Source organism: Vulpes vulpes, chromosome 14 (genome assembly GCF_048418805.1).
Source record: "Vulpes vulpes isolate BD-2025 chromosome 14, VulVul3, whole genome shotgun sequence".
NCBI classification, from domain to species: Eukaryota; Metazoa; Chordata; class Mammalia; order Carnivora; family Canidae; genus Vulpes; species Vulpes vulpes.
Genome location: NC_132793.1, coordinates 119909537 through 119933042, shown reverse-complemented (window position 1 = coordinate 119933042; position 23506 = coordinate 119909537). Strand labels below are relative to the sequence as shown.

At 48.2% G+C, this 23506-nt stretch overlaps 1 protein-coding gene across 37 annotated transcripts in view; it reads right to left on the bottom strand.

Moving 5' to 3' along the window:
• The window catches only part of APBB2 (amyloid beta precursor protein binding family B member 2), a 371757-nt gene that overhangs the window by 12477 nt on the left and 335774 nt on the right, over positions 1-23506 (bottom strand). For 36 of the 37 annotated variants that reach the window (XM_072737825.1, XM_072737817.1, XM_072737831.1 and 33 more), the window contains 2 exons: positions 2834-2948; positions 14-101 (listed from right to left, as the gene is read on the bottom strand). In XM_072737825.1, the coding sequence (XP_072593926.1) occupies positions 14-101; positions 2834-2948 (203 nt within the window). Of the gene's footprint in view, positions 1-13; positions 102-2833; positions 2949-12444; positions 13660-23506 lie in introns of those variants that run through there. The other variant, XM_072737848.1, reaches the window with a different exon arrangement.

Genomic DNA, 23506 nt, shown 5'->3' with positions numbered 1-23506 from the left:
GCTGCTCGCCTACCTTGCAAGGGAACGTCGAGGTTCACATTGGTTCTTTCCTGTAGGGAACTGCAGGCCAGGGCTTTGGCATTCTTCCGTTCGGCCATAATCTGAAGAGGAGAAAACACACCTGTGGTTTGTGGTTACAGACCCCGTCTTCAGCCTTTCCAGCCAGGAAAGGGCCTGAGGTGACTTTACTTCCAAGTTGAATAGGTTTTCGTCTACCGCCTGACCACCCCCCTCTGCGTCGCTGAGCTACGTTGAGAACTGCGCTCACTCTCCCCAGGGGTAACAGGTGAAGGACTATCCCCCTGAGGAGCAATCTCCTGATTGCTTGGAAATGATTCCTCCTTTCCCCTCCCTGTCTAGGGAGACAACCCAAACAAATACCCTCTGCTGCTCCACTGCGGTCACTGGAACATACAGCAACAGATTTTTCTCATTGCTTCTGAATGTTGACTTCTTGGCACCCTTTTCAGGGCTCGGGGGTTAGTGTTTGTGGGTTCAAATCCCTCCTTCGCTACTTACTAGCTGTGTGACCTTGGGCCAGTCACCTGACCCCTTGTGTCTCGTTTCCTCTTTGCATGTGGGAATAATAATATTTATGTCCCCAGTGATAATGTGTTGTCAGTTCTGAGGACTGAATGTCAGGACTCAGAAATATTCCCTGCTCTGGGGGTTGTTATTCTCAAATCTGTCTGCGGTCTGCTGTTAGGGGCACTAGGATCATTTTTCACTCCTGTTCACGAAGTGCTGTTGGTTTAGGGACTGGAGGAAACCCACCCTTCAGTGACCCCAAAAGCAACTCCTATCTTCATTCCCAGCCCAAGCTTTCCATTTCAGGTGGAACAAAAGTGGCTTCCTCCCCAGAGCTCCACTCCAGCCCTCTGTGGGTCTGCGCCTGGGATGGCAGGCAAGAGGGCTGCTCACAATAACATCACATTTTTACTGAGCACTTGCTCTGTGTTAGGGCCATGTTCGGGGGGCTTTACACTAGAATACAAGCTCCACGAGGACAAAGATTTCTTTCTTTCCTGTTTTAGCCTCTGCTGTATTCTTAGAACAGGACTTGGCACACACACGATGTTCAGGGCTATCTGCTGCCTGAATGAATGGAGATAATGATGAGCAGGGAGTGTGCTGCAAAGCTGCAGGCTATGCTGGGGCCCGTCAATGCCAGAGTGGGATAAATGGTGATGGCCAGACCAGCACCGACCCTGCATGCACTGGTCACCTGGATCAGAGCCGGCCCAGCTCCTACCCCTCCCTTAGGAAACGTGGCTGGCACCTGCTTTGCTTCTGATGTGCAGATACCAGGCTACAGCCTGGGCCTGGCTAGCTGAGGAAGTGCTGTAATGAGGCGGGGTCTTGACATCTGCCTCGAACCAGAAAGGTGATGCTCAGCAGGGGGGGTGGCCAAGTCTCATGTTCAGATTCAGTAAGTCAGTCTGGGGGTGGAAAGGCCTGGCTGAAGGACACCTGTGCCAGTGCCCTGGGCACTGGGCCACCACTATTTGAACACCAGCTGGCGGTGATGTTACTAAAACATCAACCATCCTGGTACTGCACTCCTTGGAGGTCCAGGGACAGAGTGGCCAGTGGTCTGCTCTCTACTGGCTCACCCTTGGAACACTGTGTTCATTCAGGGGGAGCCAACTAGAGAGCACAGAAGAAGAGGGTTAGGAGCCTCGTAACCTTGTGACCCAAAAGAGGTGAGGATTCTGGAGGAAGGAGGACAAGAACAGGACTGCGCAGACACCTGTCTAGCACCCCCAAACGTACAGGTACAGTCCACAGCTTCAAAGGTCTTCCAACGGTAAAGGGCTGTCCAGCAAGCAGACGAAATGGAGGACTCTTTTTTTGTGGCTATAGATTACACATCTCAAGTAAATCTATGGAGGTTCTGGAGGGGATGATTTCAGGTCTATGCAAGAAAGAACTCTCTAACAGCCAGAGCTGCTCAATAATACCAGTCTCCTGAGAAGTGCAAGACTCTGTTAAAGGGGGTCACAGAGGTGTGGGCAGAGGATGGGGATGTTTCTATCAGGACTGCTCTGCTGGAGGGGAAGGAGGAAGGGAGGCTGGTCTGGCGACGTCCAGCTGTCCGTCCTCATTCTGAGCCTCTGGTTAAAGCAGCGGGGACCTCGCCAGTGTGAGACCTTGACCACAGCCTGCCTCATGGCTGGTCGGCTTCCAGGAGCAGCTGTGTGTCCTCCTGAAGCCAGTGTCAGTCAGCTGCCTGCATTTCCACAGACACCCAAGTGGTTTCTTTCTTTCTTTTTTCTTTTTAACTCATGAGAGAGACAGAGAGAGGCAGAGACATAGGCAGAGAGAGGAGCAGGCTCCATGCAGGGAGCCCGATGTGGGACTTGGTCCCAGGACCCCGAGATCACACCCTGAGCCAAAGGCAGTTGCTCAACCACTGAGTCCCCCAGGAGTCCCCTCTTTTAAAAATATTTTCCCAGGTGGTTTCTTACCGTCCTCCCCTTTTCCAATGTTTTACGCTCAGATCTGGGGCCGTGTCCCTGAAAAGTCTGCCCTGACTTCTTTCCCCTTCTCCCTGTCGGGCTGGGGATACGCATTTCCATGCACCGGCCCTGCCACTGTTCTGTCCACCTAGCTCACCCTGCAAGCTGTGGAGGGACCCAGGCTCGGCTCATCTCAGAGGCAGAACATCACTGAGAGCAAGAGGGCTTTATCCCAGGGGGCTACACAGATGGTCTGCCCGTTTCTCCCTGAACACGACATGCAGGCCAGCATCCACCCTGCCTTCACACCCCCTTCCCCGCTCAGGCAGAGAGAAAAACAGAGGGACGGACCCTTGCATCCTGGCCCACCTTACCTTGGAACAGATTTCGTGGAGACTTGTGGCGATGGCTTTTGCTGGTGTGTCACATCGAAATACGTGACATTTCAAAATCCTCGTATCTTTGTCTCTTGCTACGTAAGCAAAATCTCTGTGCGAACAGAATTTATCAGGACATCAGAAAAGGGACTCTAGCAACACACGCTCTAGTTACGAATGTTAGCTGAGCGAGCGGCCAGCGTGTCGGTGGCAGAGTAGGTATGCGGTGGGCAGAACCAAAACGTAAGCTTCACCAGCTGCCTGGGACACAGGGACAATTCCAGGGATTTAGGAATTCATCTCTGAGTAAAACAACTATACTGTTTCCCAAAGTCAGTGTCCTGAGCTCCTGGAATCTTATGACCAAAACCAAATTTTAAATTTTTTATATTATTTTATTTATTTTTAAAGATTTTATTTATTTACTCATGAGAGACACACATAGAGAGAGAGAGGCAGAGACACAGGCAGGAGGAGAAGCAGGCCCCATGCAGGGGAGCCCGACGTGGGACTAGATCCCGGGACTCCAGGATCATACCCTGGGCTGAAGACAGATGCTCAGCCACTGAGCCACCTAGGGGTCACAAAACCGAATTTTTTAAATGAACCTTCTATCTAGAGCAATTATGATTATAGAAGCAAGAAGGAGCTTGAAACAAGCACGGATTTGCATGAGTGCTACCAAGACAAACACGGTGGTGCAGAGGAAGCAGAACAAGAGGCTCTGATGTGCAAACATGTGCCCGGAAAATGAGCAGAGCCCCGGCTGCTGGGGCCAGGTGACAGGCTGTCACCGGGCAGGCTGCCACACTGGGAGACAGCACAGACTGAGAGCCCGTCAGGGCCGTGAGATCCTGTTGAGTGGCTCACCCCGACCGAGGTGAGCTCACACACCTCGGGGAGCGTGCAGCTGGCGCTGGATTTTCACCTCTTTTACTGATGACAAGGGTAACGACTGGGACAGTACCTGGCTTCAAAGAACCAGGCTGTGCAACTAAATTCCTCCCTGTGATTATTGGACGACGATGGTTTAAAGATCAAAGTGCTCAAGAAAAAGAAATGCCCGCGTTGCTGCATCCGGATCACCATGATCTCCTTGTATATGTTGGTTAAGCCAGGACACGGTCTGCAGATTGTGTCTACAACCGCAGAAAAATTCTTTATCTATCTATCTATCTATCTATCTATCTATCTATCTATCTATCTATCTATCATCTATTTTATTTATTTATTTAAAAAAGATTTTATTTATCTATTCATGAAAGATGCAGAGAGAGAGAGAGGCACAGAGACACAGGCAGAGGGAGAAGCAGGCCCCACGCAGAGAGCCAGACGTGAGACTCGATCCCAAGTCTCCAGGATCAGGCCCTGGGCTGAAGGCAGGACTAAACCGCGGAGCCACCCGGGCTGCCCCTGATGAATTTATTTTGAATGATTCCTCTTCGTGTAAGAACCGGTGGTCTTTTCAGACTATGATAATCACTTTCCTCAAGATACTCTTGGCTCTTTGGGAAGGCACAGGGGTCTACCCACTGGAGGCAACTGGCCATCGTGAAGCTGTGGCCAGAAAAGCCTACCCTGCATCACATGCCATGCGCAGTGGGGCTCCCCACCCCGGCTCCAGGTCGGGGGCACTTTGGCCTCAGCCTGTCCACACCTGACTTCAATACCTGCTCCCCCCTACCTCCTCCTACCGCATGTTCTATCTCAGCTGGCGTCCTCTAGGCTAGAACCAAGAGGCCTTCCTACCCACCCCCAGCACCCCCCAACTCCCCATGTCTGGCTTCCTGAAAACGTCCTGAACTCATCCACCCCAGCCAGTTCCACCACCCCAGGGGGAGTCTAAGCAGGTGGCCCCGCCCCACCTCACCTCACGGGGTCTCTATGCCCTGGTCACAGTGCAGGACTCAGGGATGGGGGGGAGCATCCTTCCCAGTGCTGCCGCGGCGACTCATACACCCTGGTTCTGTCAGTATCTGTGACAGTCTGCATTCCCCACGACTCCCTGAAGCTCTGTGAGGATGGTACGTGCCTCATCAACCCCAATACCCACCCCAGACCTGGCCACGGAGGTCTTGACTGACTGGTCCTTCCTCTTTCAGAACAGCGCCTGCAGCTTGCATCCCAATTTCCTGTGGGGAAGCTGACCCTTGGCCAGAGGTGCCCACGGGCTTTATAACCGTGGGTGGAGGGGTGGGTCTGGGCGAAGAGCTGGGCCCACACTAAGGGGTGAGCAATCTTGTCCTACCCTGTGCTCCTGAGGCCTTTCCGTTCTTGTCTCAACCACTATCAAGACAACATATTAAATAAGAAACGAGAGAAGTCCTCATTTCTGGAGAGCATGCTCAAGGAAAGCCCTGATTCTGGCCCCCAGCTCTCCGGGTTCTTCTCTTTCCTAGATGGATCCTAAAAGGATATATGTGGTGTCTCGCCACACACAACCGTCTTCCTTCAGAATTCTACGTTCAGCTGCCATTTCTCCAAGGCCAAACCTCTTTGGTTCTCTGATCACCCACTCAAAGTCCAAACTCTGTCTGGATTTCTAGAGTTCTGAAACCTGGCCCACCTCCTCTTCTAGCTCTCTTGTTCCAACCATGGGGCTCTCTGCTCTGTTCCAGAAAGGCAGGTCTTGACTCATGGCATGTCCTCTTGCGTGGCCACTGGCCTCCCGGTACTGTCTGGGGTGCACTGCGGTCCATCCAGCTCAAAAAAGCCTGCTTGGCCCTCTGTGCCCCAGGACATTGCTTGTGTCTAAACGCTTGTGGTATTTAAATTCTGTAGCACAAAGGATAAGAGCTTGTCACATCCTACCTTTCGTAGTTACTGTGCAGACCTCAGAGTGTCTGTTCTCAGAGACAGTAGGAAGCAGCCAGGGACAAAGGAATCATGACTCAGGCAACCTCAGTTCTAGTCTCAGTCCTGAGTGCAGGAGCTACAGCAACTCAGGCATGGCATCTAACCTCATCTCTAAGTGAAGGAGCCGAGAAACACATTTCCAAGGTTCTCGTCGGGCTGTGATATACCATGAGGTAAGCTTCCCAGTCCCAGCCTGCTCTTCAGGACCGCTGTTGGCCTGCGGTGCAAAGCTACCATCCGGGAGGAGGACACCAGCCCTGGTCAACGAGCAATGGCCCATCCTAGCAAACTGCAGCTCCGCGCCCTCCGCTCTTTATTATACAACCCCCAAGGAGTAATTTTTAAAAAAATTATTATTATTAATCTTCATTTTCTTCCGGCTCCAGTGAAAGTGATTAATGCCTCAGGCAACCATCTGGAACCCACATCTTCCCAAGGGAGAAGCTTAGCAGCCAAAGGCTTTGTTTCGGGGATTTTTTTTCCAGCTTTGTCTTTTCCTGTGCGCTTTCAGGTACCGGGCTAATAGATCCGGGACGCAGGAAATCTGTCCATTGGGGACAGTGAGTGAGTCCTGCAACAAGCCCTCTAGGGGCTTCATCTGCTTCCCTGGGAAGGAAAAAATGGGAGTTCTCTCCTCACTACCAGGGTCAAGCGATTTGCATGGGAGACCTGTCCGGAGCCAAGCTAAATACCTGCAGGCCCCACGCTCGGGTATTTGTAAGCTGTGGTGAGTCCTCTCTTTCAGACCTGGGGCACAGACAAGTCGAGCAACCTCCTTTGTGTGCAATGAAATGCATGTCTGATCTAATTTCATTATTATTTGGAATGAAACCCAAACATCGCTTAACTGGTTGTTTCAAAAGCTCAGCTTTTCAGCACCTCATTTCTGAAAAAGCCTGCGGTCTAGACAGAATCAGGACCCTTCTAAGATGCTCGCGGCCCAATTCCAGGATCTGGGAATGTGTTAGCTCACACGGCAAAGGGTGATCAAATAAAAGATGTTGAGATGGGGTTGTTATCCTGACTTATCTAGTTGGGCCAGACACAATGACGGGGAAAGGACTTTGCTTCTAAGTAAGTGACAAACAGGAGCAGCAGCCACCAGCTAAGGAAAGCCGGCAGACAGCCTTTAAAAGCTGGAAAAGGCAAGGAAATGGATTTTCTCTTGGAGTCATTAGACGTGCCAAAACCGTGATTATACCTGGAATACTCATTTTAGATTTCTGATCTCCAGAACTGTAGCAGAATAAATTTGTGTTGCTTTGAGCCACTGTTTATCACTGCTAGGGGGCTTTATGGTCTAACTAAATTATGATTTAATTAAAGATTTTTATTTAAAAACAATCATATTCCATTCCCTTCCACAAATACCTTCTGAGCCACGATCACATGCCAGGTGGACAAGGCTCCGGCTAGGAAGCCCACTGTCTAATGGTACAGGTGTCCAGTGAGATTCACAGTGCATCTTTAAGTATCACACAGACCTCACCAGGGTGAGAAGGGCAGCAGACAGTTCCCAGAAGGTTCCGTGAGCATGAGCAAAGGCATGGACGTGAGAAAGTCCACAGAGCATTAGGAAGAACTGCTGGCCCAGTGCATATGCCTAGGTACTGTGGCAAAGGGCCACGGTGGGACTGCAGGGAGGTTGTACCTGTGTCCCCCCCACAGCCTGGCCCTCAGAGCCTCGGAATATGGCATGTGACCCTGCACAATACCTGTTTTAAAAAGTTTCTTTGGGTGGGATGAAGTGGGTCAAGGGAGACACTGACTGGGGGCTGCTGCTCAATGTCCAGGTGAGCAAATGAGTATGAAGCAGGCTAGGTTAGCATCTGTGAGAACAGGGTAAGAGGAGACAGACGGAAAGGAGGTGCTAGAAGGATGGCTGGCAGGACTGATGGGTGGGGCTGATGAGAGGGCAAAGCCAGAATGACTCTTGCTGGGCCAACTAAGCGCCCTCGAATGCACCAGGCCAGGAGAAGGGATCTGGTGAAGGAAGGAAGCTCATGAGCTCGGGTTGGACGGAAGTGTGAGGTGCTGGAGGGCCACCCGCTGGCCAGGCCCACCAAGCAGGAGGACTCTCAGTCCCTGAGCGTGGGCCTGTGGTCTGGGCTGGAGACACGGATCTGGGGAGCAGCTGAAGTCAGGGCAGCAGATGAGAGCATGGAGAATGAGACAAGACAAAATGAGGCCTGGATTGGAAAAGAAAGGCATTTAAAGGCCTCACTGAGGCAGAGGGCCCAATGAAAGATAGAGAAAGAGTGTGTGTGTGTGGGGGGGGAAGCACAGGAAAGGCTGGTTCCAAAGGCACTGAAAAAAGAGGGTTTCAGGAGAAATCTCCAGGGCTGTAGAGGCTGAACAGCAGGAGACCTGTCAGTCGGTCTTAGTGACAGGGAGGACGGGAGGTCTGTGGTGAACTTGGCCTCCTGGGCCTCTTCTCTGGAGGAGGGAGGTTGGGTCCCAGCTTTAGGAGACTGAGTTAATTTTTTTGCCCCTTAAAGTCTCATTCTGGGACCTTTCAAACATACACAGAAGTAGAGGACAGTCCCCATATCCCATCATCCAGTCTCAACAATAATCCAAGATGTTGCCCAGCCCAGACTTTCGGAGAGACTTTTTCCAATCAGTGTCAGGATTCTCAAAGATCTTATGCTCACACATCAGAGCAATCTGACCTTTTCTAGAGATCTTCCTGTGTTCCAAGGGGGACGAGAAACCTTGGGACTACAGTGCTCCTGAGAGATTGCAAACCTAAAAGGTTGCGTGTGACCAGCCTAGGGCCACACATGTGAATTTTGGAAGAAAAGCACCAGGTGCCACTGGGTGTCACATAGCCAGGCAGGGCCCACGGTGGCTCTGAACCCACGTCAGGGTGAGGGTCAGGCCCACCTTCGCCTACAGAGCCCTCCATGGCTCTCCCGTCCCCTTCCTCTTTCCTCAGAGCCACCAGCAGCTGTGGGGCGACAGCTCGGCTGAGATGGGCTCAGATGGGCTTCTATGCCGCCTCCTGGTTGACCAGGCACCCAGTGGTCATGCATCCCCCAGGCCTTCAGTGTGTTCATTTACATCCACAGAGAGCCCAAATGATCTCTGAGGTCCAGTCAGAACACAGTTCCTATTTTTCCCAACAGATTCTTCTAGATGTTCGTCTGTCTGAGACATTCCACCTGACCCTCAGGTGCAAGCACTGCTTTTGTCCTCGGCTCTGGCTTGTTCCACTGACAACGCTCACTGAGGAGCCATTTGCTAAAAGAGGCTCTGGTCCAGGCCCCCCGCTCCCCACACACAGAGTTGTGCCCCATTCCTTTCTCGGGATCACGGGGATCACTGTGTCTCCTTTAAAAACCAGGAATGACAAGTTTACAGCTGTACCTACCTGCGTCCCTTCCTTAAACTCTAACAGAAGAGAGCACCAGCAATCAACTCCCTCTCCCCATTTGTTTACTGGGCCCTTGTGTTTCCCACTCTCTCTGGTTCCTCTCCTTTTGCTGGTCCCCCCTGCTGATTACTGCCCCAGGGGGCCCGGCCTCCAATCCTGCCAGGGAAAAATGTCAGGGCTGAGACACCTTCTGTGGCAGCCTCAAATTTCTTCATGGCAAGGAACAAGGACAAAAGAATGCTTTTACTGTTTCCAGTTGAACAGCAGTTTAACCGCCCCGCAGGGGCTTAATCCATCTTTAGGGAATGAATGAAGAAACGATTCTTTATTCCAATGGGTTCTATTAAAAAAAGAGCCCAAACTACTCACCCTTTCCCTGGATCTCTCCCCTGCAACCCTCTTAGAGACAGGGCATTTGCTTGTGTGTTCCTCTCGCCACTAAAGGAATTTATGAGGCACCTACAGACCTCTTAGTGGGGTTAGCCAGGCTAACATTTCAAAGCCCTGTCCACAGAAGCCGGGAGAGGTCGGTATCTAGACTATTTCAGTGATACGAGATCTTATTTACTTAACGAATCAGCCTGTTTCACCGCAGGAATGTTCCCGGGGAGCCAGAACATATATATATATATTTTTTTTTTCTAAATGATGAACTGAAACTTGCCTCCTTGCAACTTTGGCTTGTGGGATTGAGCTTTGCTTCCTGATGCAGAAGCAGGAGGAGCTGAGCCTGCCAGCTGCAGGAGAGCCTAGGCGTGTGCGGGGAAGGGACTCGTTCCCCTCTTTTCTAGGAGATTCCTTTCCATTCACTCTCACCTAATCTCCTCTGCTAGCATTCCTTAGCCGGGCTCCACAAAAAGACAATGCCTTCCACAGAATCCGGGTTTGCTTGGGTCATATCCGTGCTGCGTGATGCTGGGAATTTGTGAAGGCCGGCACATGACAAGCATTCGATTAATGGTAGCTGTCGTTATACATGAGGAAAAGGTCAAAGAGAGGACCCCCTTTGAAATTCTGTCTCCTTCTCCATGAGAGATGTTTAAGTAAATATTTGAGTTCATAGGATTATAGTAAGACTCTCTGAAATGTACCTACAGACCCCTGCCTCCCAGTTGGTTTATCTTTCTGTAGAAACTATAAGCCACTACTGCAGTTGTTGTTACTACCACGGAGGACGGGCCCCACACGAAAATAATGACAAACAGGAACAAAGAAATCTGAGCCAAATATTGCATGTCTAGCCCTCTATGACAAACGGCTTTATCTCCACTTTGTTTTACGTGCACAGGGGCTGGAGGGAAAAGAGTCCTGTTTTCAACACTGTTTGCTCTTCTCTGCCTCACTGCTCCGATCTTCTGATGGTACTTTGAAAATCTCATTTTGGAAATGCTGGTGAGGATGCGGAGAAAGGGGAACCCTCTTGCACTGCTGGTGGGAATGCAAGCTGGTGCAGCCGCTCTGGAGAACAGTATGCAGCTTCCTCAGGAAGTTGAAAATAGAGCTACCCTACAACCCAGCAATTGCACTACCAGGTATTTACCCCAAAGATAACAGAGGTAGTGATCCAAGGAGGCACCTGCACCCCAATGTTCATAGCAGCAATGTCCACATTAGCCAAACTGGGGAAGGAGTTGAGATGTCCTTTGACAGATGAATGGATAAAGAAGATGTGGTCTATACCTACAATGGAATATTACTCAGCCATCAGAAAGGGTGAATACCCACCATTTACATCGACATGGATGGAACTGGAGGGTATTATATGGAGTGAAAGAAGTCAACTGCAGAAAGGCAATTATCATATGATTTCACTCACATGTGGAATATAAGAAACAGTGAGAGGCACCATAAAGAAAGGGAAAAATTAGAGAGGAAGACAAACTATAAGAGACTCCTGACTTTGTGAAAGGAGTCCCCAAAACCAAACGGTTGCAGGAGGGGAGGTGGGGTAACTGGGTGACGGGCACTAAGGAGGGCACGTGACGTGATGAGCACTGGGAGTTATTCTATATGTTGGCAAACTGAATTTAAACAAACACACACACCAAAGAAAGATCTCATTTTGCGGGTGGGAAGAGGAAGAAAGGAGATGAGAAAGTCATCTTTTTAGATGGTCAATCCAGAATGTTACACACACACATGATTTTTTGTTTTTGTTTTGCTTTGTTTTTTAAATTTTACCCAGTGGCGTATCAGCAGGCACTGACTTCACAAAGCTTAGGCTCCAGCTTTGTCAACTCCACTCTCTTTCTCCTCTGCAAGCTCAAGCAGATGCTAAGTGCCCCTTCAGAGGGCATCCCAGGAACTCCTCACCTGCGTAAACACACATTCTCCACAGGGAATCGTGAGACACATAAGCTGTGTAAACAGCAGATTTGAAATTCTACCTGCAAATAATCCAGGTGGCTCTGGCGGACCAGAATGCGCAGCCTTCTAAAGAACAGAGTCACGCTGTTAATTTAATATTCGGAGCCACGACCTCTCGACCTCTCCCCTCTCCCCGGGGAGGAGACGGGAATACATACAGAGGGGAGGGATTAGAAAACATCTGAAAATATGTATCCTCACCGCTGCCTTGCACCAGCCCTCCCGTTACTGTGGATGAGCTCACGTTCCTCATCCTCGGCCTCCAGAGGCCTCCTCAAAGGTAAGGAAAGGTAAGGGCCGTCACGTTTGCAGAGCCTCCCAACCCAGGCCCCTCAGGAAGACTGAGCCTGGAAGTGCCCCCCACCCAGTCAGAACTTTAATTTGGTGATAAAGCTGCGGAGGAGCAGAGCTGCAGGCCCCCAGGCAACCAAACCAGCAGGCCCACATGCGCAGCCCAGCACGGGGAACACAACATCTGAGGTACACACGCCTGCCTTTGGCCTCAGAGTCCTACCCTCTCCATAGTCAGGCTCATCCAGATGTAGGAAGGGAGGAAAAGAATCCATATGCTCGGGCTAATAATCGAGACTGAAAGGGAGTCAGTCTTCCGGGCTCTTAGCCTAGAGCCACCCTCACCAACGAAACTCTAGACAAGCCATAACTTCAGCAGGTCCTACCGTGCACTGAGAAGCCCTCTACGACGTGGGACGCAACCTTAGCACTTCTAACCACGGCCCCTCCCAGCCACGGGCGAGCGGCCACGGCCACGGCCTGTCCTACCCAATCACCCAGCCCGTCCCCGTCCCCAGGGTCAAGCGCAGCAGAGGCTTAGGGACCCGGCTGCAATTCCATGCTCTGTTTTCAATGAGGACACACACGAATGACGATGAACAGAAGGTCACGGAGAGCAAACTCTGCCCTTCGGAGACAACGATGGCTGTGGTGGCGGCAACATGGCATGAGGAAAGCACACCGACGAGGGGGGAGAAATGAAAATCGGTTTGGTTACCTCTCTCTGAATCCGGGCAGGCATGAGGGAACAGAGCAGAAACAGCACGTTAGCGTTCACTCGGCATCCAGGAAATGCAACAGCCCCGTTAACAGCAACTCTGAGCCCCGACACCCCATCTTTGCTTCCCAACTTTGCTGCGACGAACAGCCTCTGGGGGCTGATTTTAGCTGCGCTCTGTCACACAGAAGTGTGTATTTTGAGCCACGTTACGATGAAGCCAAGAGATGCCAGCTGAGTTTAGAGGCAACATATCAACCGGGGGAGGTAATCAAGCTTAAAATATCACAGTCAAATACAGGAAACTGTTTGCAGTAAACACTGGCAAGGCGCGTGTCTTCATTTTCCAGCTCCACCTGCTGCCAATAAAAAATGTACAGAAACGATGACATGGGGACAGCCTTACCTGTTCTTACTAACTTCTGGCATTCTACTAATTAATTGAGCTGCAACTTTAGCATCTCGGCCCTTTCACTCAAATGCATCACGAGAAGGCCCCAGAGCAGGAGGGGGCAGGGACAGTAGAAGGTCAAGGGCAGAGATGGGACGTGGGAGGGCTGGCTGGGTGAGGGATCAGATGTGCCGGGGAAGAGAGGAGTGGAAGGGGAGTGGGATGCAGAGCAACTTGGGGCCACAGGCTTCAAGATTCACTCCCTGAGCCGGCAGGGTGACCCTAATGAAGTCACTTAAACTCTCAGCCCGGGGTGTTCCCTATACCCCTCTGATCTTGTCCCAGCCAATCTGAAAGGGCCTGAGGGCCACCGGGTCCCCAGGGTGGTCACATGCACGCCAGTGAACATAAAGCAAGTGGGCCGGAGAGGCAGGGAGCACCCGGATACCGAGAAGGAAAGGAAGAAACCCAGCTGTCACAGAAACCTGCTCTTGGGGGCGCCCCGCGGCCAGGGTCACGGAGCAGCCCGCACGGCCCTGCAGAGATGAGAGCGAAAGTCAGGGGGTCAAACAGCAGGCACGTCACACAGTGAACCACAGTCATACAGCAGAGAGGTGGGCTGTACAGCCTGAGGCGGAGCAATGACCACAACGGGTTACTAGGTGCGGGGAGCCACACAAGCACACAATCCAACTTGCAGATATATGGACTCACGAGAAGCAAATGTTTGAGTATTTTGATATCCACACAGTAAGAAATCTGGAACAATATAATATCCATGTTGTCACCTGTTACCTGGAGGAGGGGCTTGTGGAGGATTTTATTTAACACGTTTGAATATTATACAATCAGCACGTGTGACTTCTGTGCAACCAATAGGTAAATATCTATCTCATTGCTTCAGCCAGAGCCCTGTGAAAAGCGCACCCCGAAGCACAGGTGGCAAGGCTAGAACATACATGAGTACTAGGGTGACACCCCCAACAGCCACCCTTTTTCTTGAGCTCTGGCTCCGTGTTGCCCAAACAGCAACCCAACGAGGTAAGTTTTACTGTTCTTACTGATAGAAAAGAAAACCAGTTCAGAGAGGTTGAAGAACTTGACAAAGGTCACACAGCTAGGACATGGTACAATCAGGGTTTGACTGGAGGTCTGCAGGACTCTCTAACACTAGTCTTCTTACAGTCGTTCAGCATCACCTCATGGTTTGTCACCCAAATGACCCGGACGGTTACAATGCACAGGTGTTCAAGACAGGGGCAAAGGATCTAGCAAAGAACCTGGGGCTTTAGATGTACATGGGAGGGCACCTGGGTGCCTCAGTGGTTAAGCCTTTGCCTTCAGCTCAGGTCATGACCCCAGGGTCCCGGGATCGAGTCTGACATCAGGCTCCCTGCTCAGTGGGGAGCCTGCTTCTCCCTCTGCCTCTCTGCACTTGCACTCCTGCTCTTTCTCAAACAAACAAATAAATAAATAAATAAATAAATAAATATATAAATCTTCAGATGTATAGGGGAACCTCTCTTCCTTTCCTTGGGTTGTGAACTTTTATAGGGGGATAAGGTGGCTGACAATTCTCAAAAGAAGTCCTTTACACTGAGTATGTAGATAGAACCGTGTTCAAATCCAGTTGGTAGCCATGTTCCCTTGGGTGTTTATCCTGTTTTTTTCCCCCCAGGCTCCCTCTATGTGCCAGCCACACTGTGTTACCTGGTGCGTGTGATCCTTCAAACCTCCTTCCTTGTCAGTGAAAAAGGGATCAGGACACCTGGCTCTGGGTAATCGTGGGAATTAAGTTAAATGAGATGGTGTGTGTAAAAGAGTACCTGGCATGTAACACGGTGCAATAAACTGCTTCATTGTAGTTGTCATCACTAAGTCATCTTATGGTTTCAGGTCTCAGTTGGGTCATGCTGGGTGGGCACTAGAAGTAAAGTGTCTCTGCTGGACAGGAGGTCACTGGGGGAAATATTACGGCCATCTTCTCAGAGTTGATGGGCGCTGTTCGCCACAGAACGAGGGGAAGTCACTTCCTGCTCATGTCTCTCTGTCAAAATTAGTCTACAGAAGCAATTTCAGATCATCACCAAAGGATCCAAAGACTTGGATCCTAGTCTCATATTAAATGAACACTCGGTAAGTCTCTTAACCTCTCTGAGTCTTGGTTTCTCATTTTAGATTAGATGGCTTAAGAATTGCCTGGTGCTCAGACTTTTATCAGAAAAGGATTTGCTAAAATGTTTTGACTCTTACATCAAAAAAGGATGAGCTGGTGGCATTTCTTTGGCGAGCTTTTCATTTATACCAAATGCTTTTAATTTTTTATTCCTAACAAAAACTTTGCCTGATTACCTTCAATCCAGAGACCTGAGAATACAGTCTGTTTCTTTTGGATATAATAATTATTGAAGACTTAGATATTTTTATTTATTTCTTTTTTAAAGGTTATTTATTTATTTATTCACGAGAGACACACAGAGAGACGCAGAGACACAGGCAGAGGGAGAAGCAGGCTCCTTGAGGGGAGCCCGACGACGTGGGACTCCATTCCAGGACTCGGGGATCACGCCCTGGGCCAAAGGCAGCTGTCCAACCACTGAGCCACCCAGCTGCCCTGAAGCCTTTGATATTTTAAATCAGGTCCATTACTTCTCATCCACTTAAGGAAACAGCATCAATATGTAGCCACAATGTTTTTCCCTGAAGGCAGAACTTGGAAAAATGATACTGCCAACTTTTAACAAGGTTCCTTCTTTTGGGGTTAATAGACACTGCTCGATTTGAGTGTGGAAGTAAAAGCCAGCCATAAGTAGGGACTTCAGAGAGATCTTTGAAATGTCTTTCAACAAATGCAGAAGAGTCAAAGTGGCAGCTGCTTTACTGATTTAACACCTTATAAATTTGCCAGGAAGCAAACATCAGCCCAAAGCCAGGCTCCTGCAGCAGGAAGAGCTAAGCGAGCTAAATGTAGAGTCAGGCGCACGCTTGCTCCCCTCTCGCTGTAAACGCGGAAGAATTAAACCAGGATTAATTCCACACCAGCCACACACTCAAGGGCTGCTTGATCAGTATGCTCTCGGCGGCGATTTCTTGGGAAAATGAACGTGGGAGTAATTGGCAATGTTTTCATTAAAATAAGCCTGAAATAACAGAACTACTTGGCATGTGTAACCGGGCATCCAAACGAATAGGAAATTCCTCAAAATAAACAGCACGCCAGAATGACAACGTCTGTTCCAGCTTTTTGGAGGAGGATGCATCTCCTCGTCCCCGGCACGGCCACCTACTTCTTATGCAACTCATGGGCCTTCTACTTTTCACACACTGAGCACGTACATAGCAAAGACTTGCCAGTGTGCTTCTCACTCCATTTTTGCAGAACTCTTGTTTCATGCTACTTTTTGATGCCTGGCCTTTCAACATTGGGGGGCTTTTGAGCCTTTTGAGCACCAGCACAGACCAGCATTATCCACACAACAATGAAGCAACAGCTATAAAACTTTATGTCATGGAAGCTCTCACATCAACTCCGGAACCTCGCTATTTTCCCCCTAGCTTCAAGGTCTTTTTTTTCTTTCTTATCCCTGACGTATATTAGTTGTCTGCCCTCAGTCAAGGCCCTTTGCCTCTTTGTTCTTCAGTTTATTCATCTGTGAAATGGGAATAATAGTGGCACGGACCCCCTAAGAGTTCTGCGGGGATTACACTCATTAATTCATGTAAGGGTCATGGTGTGATGGCACAATGTGGGGCTCGGTGTGCATGCTGAGCAGTGCGCTAACCAATTGTGGACAAAGAGGAGTTTTGCAGAGAGAAAGTTTCCTAACCTGTTTTGGATCATGGAACCTTTCGGAAGCTGATGAAAATACCCCGCAAAGAAATGTGCATGAATTTTATGCACAAACCCTAGCAGGATGGGGAGAAGGTTCAAGAATCCCTGGAACTCATTCAAGACCCCTTTACAATTCATATCCTGCAGGTAAAAGCTCCCTGAACTGAACTGAATTCTGGATTTATGCAAATTTACCATCTGGTGTCTGGAGTTTAAGAGAATTCAGCTCAGGAAAAGGATCTGTCCTTCCCAGGACCAAACCGTGACATAGGCACCTGTCTTTGAGGAGTGTGCCTGATTTTGCAAGCTAGTTCCCTTCCCACCTCCCTGCTCTTGCCCCCCAGGCCCACACGGCCTATTAACTTGCAGATGCAGGCAAGTCAGAGTTCCAACAGGAGTAAGTGTGAAGATGAGGATCTAAAGTGGTGTAAGGTTATTGAAATTCAAGGCACATTCTTCTAAACAAAGGACTTTCTCATGCCACTGGAGAGAAAACACAATAGTTACCAGTCAGCTTACTAATGAGGGAAAAAGGGATATTTGAGAGCAACCAGGAAATGAGTTTGGTGTGTGTGTGTGTGTGTGTGTGTGTTTAAAGTCCATGTTTGAAGTGAGCAAGAATTAACAAGTGTCTGCTTTCATCTGAGCTGTATTACAGTAAAGCAACAACCACTATCACAACAAAACAACCTTGCTTCTCTGAATATCTATGGAAAGAGAATACATATACATAAACTTCTATTTAGGTCTCAAGGGAGAAATAACTCATACCATGTTATGGTTTCAGGGTATAAAGTTTAGGGCATAATCAAAGAGCAAAATTATGTAAATTGTACCTGAATTGTGAAACCATGGGCTGGCTTCCTTCCTGAAAGTACAGGTGGAAAAAAACAAAACAAAAACTTGATACCCAGAAGGCTCCCTCCTCTCTGACTCTGACATAGAACAGGGAAGAAGACAGGTCTACGCTGGAAAGGTGATTTCCATGCAAGAAGTGTCACTAAGACATGAAGTACCAGCAAGTTATAGACAAGACTCCCAGTTAGAACCATGGTGAGTCTGTGGGTGAATTCCCCTCAATTCCATGCACCCAGCCACGTGGAGGGCCTCCTTCAGGTAGGGCACATTCTTAAATCTGTTCCTAAATTTTCAAGAGGATTTCAGGCTATCGCTATATAGCCAATCCCTATTTCTTTGCACAGACAGGAGTGCTAGTGTAGCCAACACAAAGAGCCAAAACATTTGATCATTTGCATTTTGGAAACTTCCATCTGGATACAAGTATACCTGACACTCTGTAAACGTGGTGATACCTGAACAAAAATAAACATCAACAACACTAACAAAATCACCATGGCAGCGCCTGTTTTATTGAACCTGCTGCCCACCCAGGCTTTGTTCTCAGTGCACGTTATTGCCGAGCCACACAATAATCCTGCAGGAGAACATCACGACCTATTTTACAAACAAGGAATCCAAGATGCAAGGAATTTAACTGGCTCAACACCCCCACCAATAGAAGGTGGTAGATCCACAAATGGAACCAGCAGGTCCCCTTGCCCGGTCTCTTCTCCATTGTTGCGTGGTTCTAGAGCACCTGGCACCTGACTGAGCCTGCCTCTCTCCCCCTTAGTGGGCTCTCCTCAGGACCCACCCCTCGGGGAAGAGAGGTGGTCTCAGGTCTCTGCTCCTCTCTCTATCCTATTGGAGTTTCGTTTCCACCACAGCTGGACCTGGTGACAAAGGGCAAGTGTTCTGATTCGGTCTAAACAACTTTCCCAGGCAAAGGCTAAGGGTTTCGTCCTCTACACAGCAGCCAATTATCCTGTTGCTGCCCTGCTTTGATCCTCTCCCGGACTCCATCTCATTGACCTCCCTCTCGGCCTCACCCATGGCCTGCTGGGCTCCAGCCACACTCCCATCCTTCTGTTCTCAAAACACACATGGCCTGTGTCCACCTTGGAAATTCTGTCATCAGTATTCCCATCGCCTGGGTCGCCTCTGCCCCCAGGTCTCCTCTGGAGGATTCCTCCTTATTGTCATCACATCCAGAAAAGCACTCTGGGCTATCCAGTCATGGTCAACACCTGCAGCTGTCAAAACTACTCTCTTCTATTGTTCTTGCTTCTACCCCAGAAAAGAGTCAAATCTGTGTGAGCAGGAACTCTTCCTGCTGTGTTCACTCACCACCTCCTGGCACACAGTGCCATGTAATCAATACATATTTTTGAATGAATGAAATAACTAAATAGAGTACACAAAGAACTACCCCTCACCCCCCGCCCTTACTTCTAATAATTTTGTAGGAACCCAAGGTACCGATGCTGGGAATAACCGGGAATTAGCTGCATTTTATTTTCACTTGCTATTGTTTACTGCCGATGGCATTTTAAAAAATGACTTTAGCTCATATTCGGTTTTTATGTCATCTGAAACAGTGTTAATAAAACATATTTCATGTGAGCCGGCAGGAGGAGAGTTCTGAAAAGATTATCAATCTCTTGTGACTCTATCTGAAAGTGAGGCAAATCTATACTTTGATCATCTCCAGCAGAAACAACAGTGTTTTCCAGAGCCCCTAACTAGATTCCTTCTTCAGAACATTTGTCTAAAAGAAAAATGGCTCCCCTGCTCCTGAAGAAATCAATATATAAATTTCCATTGTATATTGATTTCTATTGGGACTTATCAACTCCCTGGATAATTTTCTTTATGTTTGAACTCTAAAAGAAATAAACCATTGCTTATCATTTAGGAAAAAGACCTCAGACAACACATTTCCATATATACCGAGACAGAGGACCTACGGAGAGCTATATACCATGAAGCATCATAGAGCATTCCAGAGGGATCTTAGCAGGAGTTAACTTTCTGATACAATTTGAAAGAATATCCAGATTTCCTGTTCAGTAAGGTTCCCTTTTCTATGCAGCTAGTCTCTTTGTTCCAGCCTCTTTTTTCTTTTCCAATGAATATAAGAAATCTTAAAAAAAAAAAAAACTAAAAACCACAATCCCATTATAATAGCATTCTGTTTTTACTGCCTGAATTTACCTTCCTTTTATTGTCCAGATTTGTCCATATCTGACAAATGGAATAGACACACCACCTGGAAGAAGCTTTAGTGTGGGCTTGGGTGTTTGAATACTAGTTTGTCATGGAAGTACCCCACTGCTGGCCCAAAGAGACCGAACCTTCTTACTTTCGAAGGACAAGGACCCTCTTTCAGCTGTCGTTGGGGGCTCTACATGGATCTTTTATCTATTTATTTATTTTTAAAAGCAATTTTCTTTTTTAAATTAATTAATTACTTAATTAATTAACTTATGATAGTCACACACACACAGAGAGAGAGAGAGAGAGAGAGAGAGAGGCAGAGACATAGGCAAAGGGAGAAGCAGGCTCCATGCACCGGGAGCCCGGGTCTCCAGGATCGCGCCCTGGGCCAAAGGCAGGCACCAAACCGCTGCACCACCCAGGGATCCCCTACATGGATCTTTTAAATCAGAGATGAAAAACCATGACCCCAGGATCACAGATCATCTGTGTTCCCTATCTGTTTTTATAAAGTGTCACTGGGACATGGCCACCCCCATTTGTTTCCCGTCTACGGCTGCTCCTATGCTAGGAGAACAGAACTTGTGGAACAGTAGCTGCAACGAAGATGATGTAGCCCACGAAGTCCCAAATATTCAATATCAGGTCTTTTCCAGAAAAAGTTCCAAAACCCTGCTTAGATGACAACTGATTCAAGGGAGTGACGTCCTATATAGACAAACACTGAAATCAGTACCAGCTAAATAATTTGTGAAGCCCAGTGCAAAATGAAAAGGGGAGGCTCCGTGTGAAGAAATGAAGAACTGCAAGATGGTAAGAGCAGAGCATTAAACCAAGCACACACTAAATCTGTACGGCAGCCCTCAGACACTAGAGTAATGCTTGCTGCAGGTGACAGGCTCCAAAGCCACCTAGAAACCATTCCATCCAGATGCAGGAATAAGAGTCGCTTCCAATCTGTAGCTTCTTCAGGACCCAAAACACCTTTTGCTCAACTGAAATCCTACACATACACCCCACCCTGCGTGAGAGTCAGAATCAATGTGCAGCTCTGCCTCAACCTCTTATTTCAAAAAGGTCGCATGCAGGCTGTGAATGTGTTTTTAGCAGGGGGGTAGGGCAGGGGAACTCAGGGGGGCAGAAATCACACTGGACTTCTTGCAAACAGCATTTTCATGTAACCTGGCAGACAGATGCACGCTCTAACATGACAGAAGCAGGCCAAAGCAGCCCCAACTGTCAACTGTGCTCTCTGTGGCTGCTTTTCCTCGATCATAATTATTTCAACTGTCATAATTTATTCATCCCCAGACAAGCTTACATGTTCCAGGGTGACTAGTCCAGGCATCTGGGTCAGAAGGGCTGGCTGCCCCAGTCACTTCCACCCCTCCTCAAGCCTCAACTTCCGACTTCGGAAGGAGTATCTTCTGCATCGGTATTTTTTTTTGCAAAACCAAACCAAAGTTGGTTTCAAAACCAAAGTTAACTGACAAAGACTGTAAGCTTTTGAGTTCGTGAATGTGAAGGTGGGAGGGTGCAGAAAAAAATCCCATCAGAAATCAGAGACTTCATTTCCATACTTTACAGGTACAAGGAAATGGCTTTACTAGCTCACAGAGTGCTCAGTGATTTTTCTGCAAGGTTCCCAAGGAATTTTACTCTTTCTGATTTGAGATACATTTGGAACAAATTTTGTTTGTGACAATATGTCAGTTGTTGGGACTCTGAAGAATGTTCCACGTGAAATAGGTAACTTCAAATGCAATTATCAAAGGTTTCTTATAAAACTGGAGCAAAGGTAGATTAATTCCATATGGATTAAAGCTTAAAACTTGTCTTTTTTCTTTTTCTTTTTTTTTTTTATTTTTTATTTTATGATAGTCACAGAGAGAGAGAGAGAGGCAGAGACACAGGCAGAGGGAGAAGCAGGCTCCATGCACCGGGAGCCCGATGTGGGATTTGATCCCGGGTCTCCAGGATCGCGCCCTGGGCCAAAGGCAGGCGCCAAACCGCTGCGCCACCCAGGGATCCCCAACTTGTCTTTTTTCTTACGTTGATCTTTTATTTTTTTATGACAGAAAAAAGAAAATGCTCGAAGGTCTGATACCAGTTGAGAAGGACAGTCAGGGCAATAAGGCTGAAAACATCCTGGACAAATGGCTATATGCACAGCACTCCACTGGACAGGTCTGCTCACCCACAATGGAGACTAAACCCTAATTAAGTCAAGGTCTTGATACAACAGAAATTGAAACTGAGTTGCTGCGTTGCTTAATAACTGTCCTTAAACAGGCTTTATTTCTTTTACTGTGGATTTCAAACAGAAATCAACAACGAATCTAAAAATCCAGGGGGTGTCCTAGAATACTCTCCCTTCCACTTCTGTTATAGTCAGTCTTGCCCATTCAGTCTCCACAACCCACTTCTCTTCATTCTCTCTGCCACAACTCTGATTCTTCTTGGAGTGGGACTTGCTAGCTAGTCCCTCAGCTTCCACTTGTGCTCCTAATGTCCATTCTCCCAACCACATTCACTGAGATCTTTTCTTACAAAATATTAGGTCATGGCACTGCCCTGGTTATTACCTTTCAAAGGCTTCTCATGGCATTAAAAAGAAAACCTAAACCTTCGACCACAGCCTGCAAGCCCCAGATCATCTTGTCCCCACCGACCTCTTCTGCCCCAGGGCATACCATAGGCCTCCTTGCTCCTGGCTTTAGCTATGCTGCCCTCTGCTCTGATCCTTGAAGACACTGTACATCCCTCTTTCTCAGAGCTCTCCACTGGCTCCCCACCTGCCTGGCTTCTTCTCAGCCTTCTAGTTCAGCTCCAATGTCACCTCCTACAATGGAAGCCGCTTGGTGACCCCTTTCCCCACTGAACTACTCTGTTGTTTTCTCTGAGCAACTGACCATTCTCATGGAGCTTTGTAATCTATATCATCATGCTTCCTAAATCGTTCTTCCAGCCTATGTCCTGCCTCTTCTTCATACCTTGTCCGTCTCATTCATTGTGTACCTCACAAGACGCCTGAAACACAGACGTTCCGTATCTGCTGAACAGCAAGATAATCTAGAGATTATAAATGCCAAGTACATGTGATGGTCATAGTTAAACCCTCCAAAGAGAAAATGAAGTATTTTCATCTATATTAATTCATCTGCCCACTCAACAATTCAATTATGGAGAGCCACGTAGGCCAGGTACTATCTTAGGATTAGAAGAATCCAAAGGTCTAAGAATTTCTCAAAAATATTATATGCTGTGTTTAAAAGAGGCACTTAGGAATGAGTAATTTACACTACTATTTAGCATGTTTTCATGTAACCCTAGAGATGTGTGTTAAAGTCTGGAAACCCAGATGAGTAAGAAGTTATATATCATCAATACGTTCTAAGAAAAACCAAGAAAGGCAACCCCGGCCCGCCCACCCCCCCCCAAAAAACCACATGAAAAGTACAAAGGGAGTAAATAGGGGATTTTCCAACTGTGTTCCAGGTCTTTAAATCTACGAGTCCTTTAAATCTACGAGTCCCCTCTTCACACTTGGGAGACTGTGGCCAGATGAAAAGCTTTGCTCAGTCAGTGGTACCAAATGGAATTCACTTCCCTGAGGGGTTGTTCAAGATGAAAGCTGTCCAGGTGAGACCAGGAGGCTGCACGACTGATAGTTTTTGAAACAGACTGGAATGACCACATCCAAATAAACAACATCCCTGTTCAAACTCTCTTAGATCTCAACTTCTGGTCCTCCTTGCAGTTCCAGACTCCTCTGAGAGGTA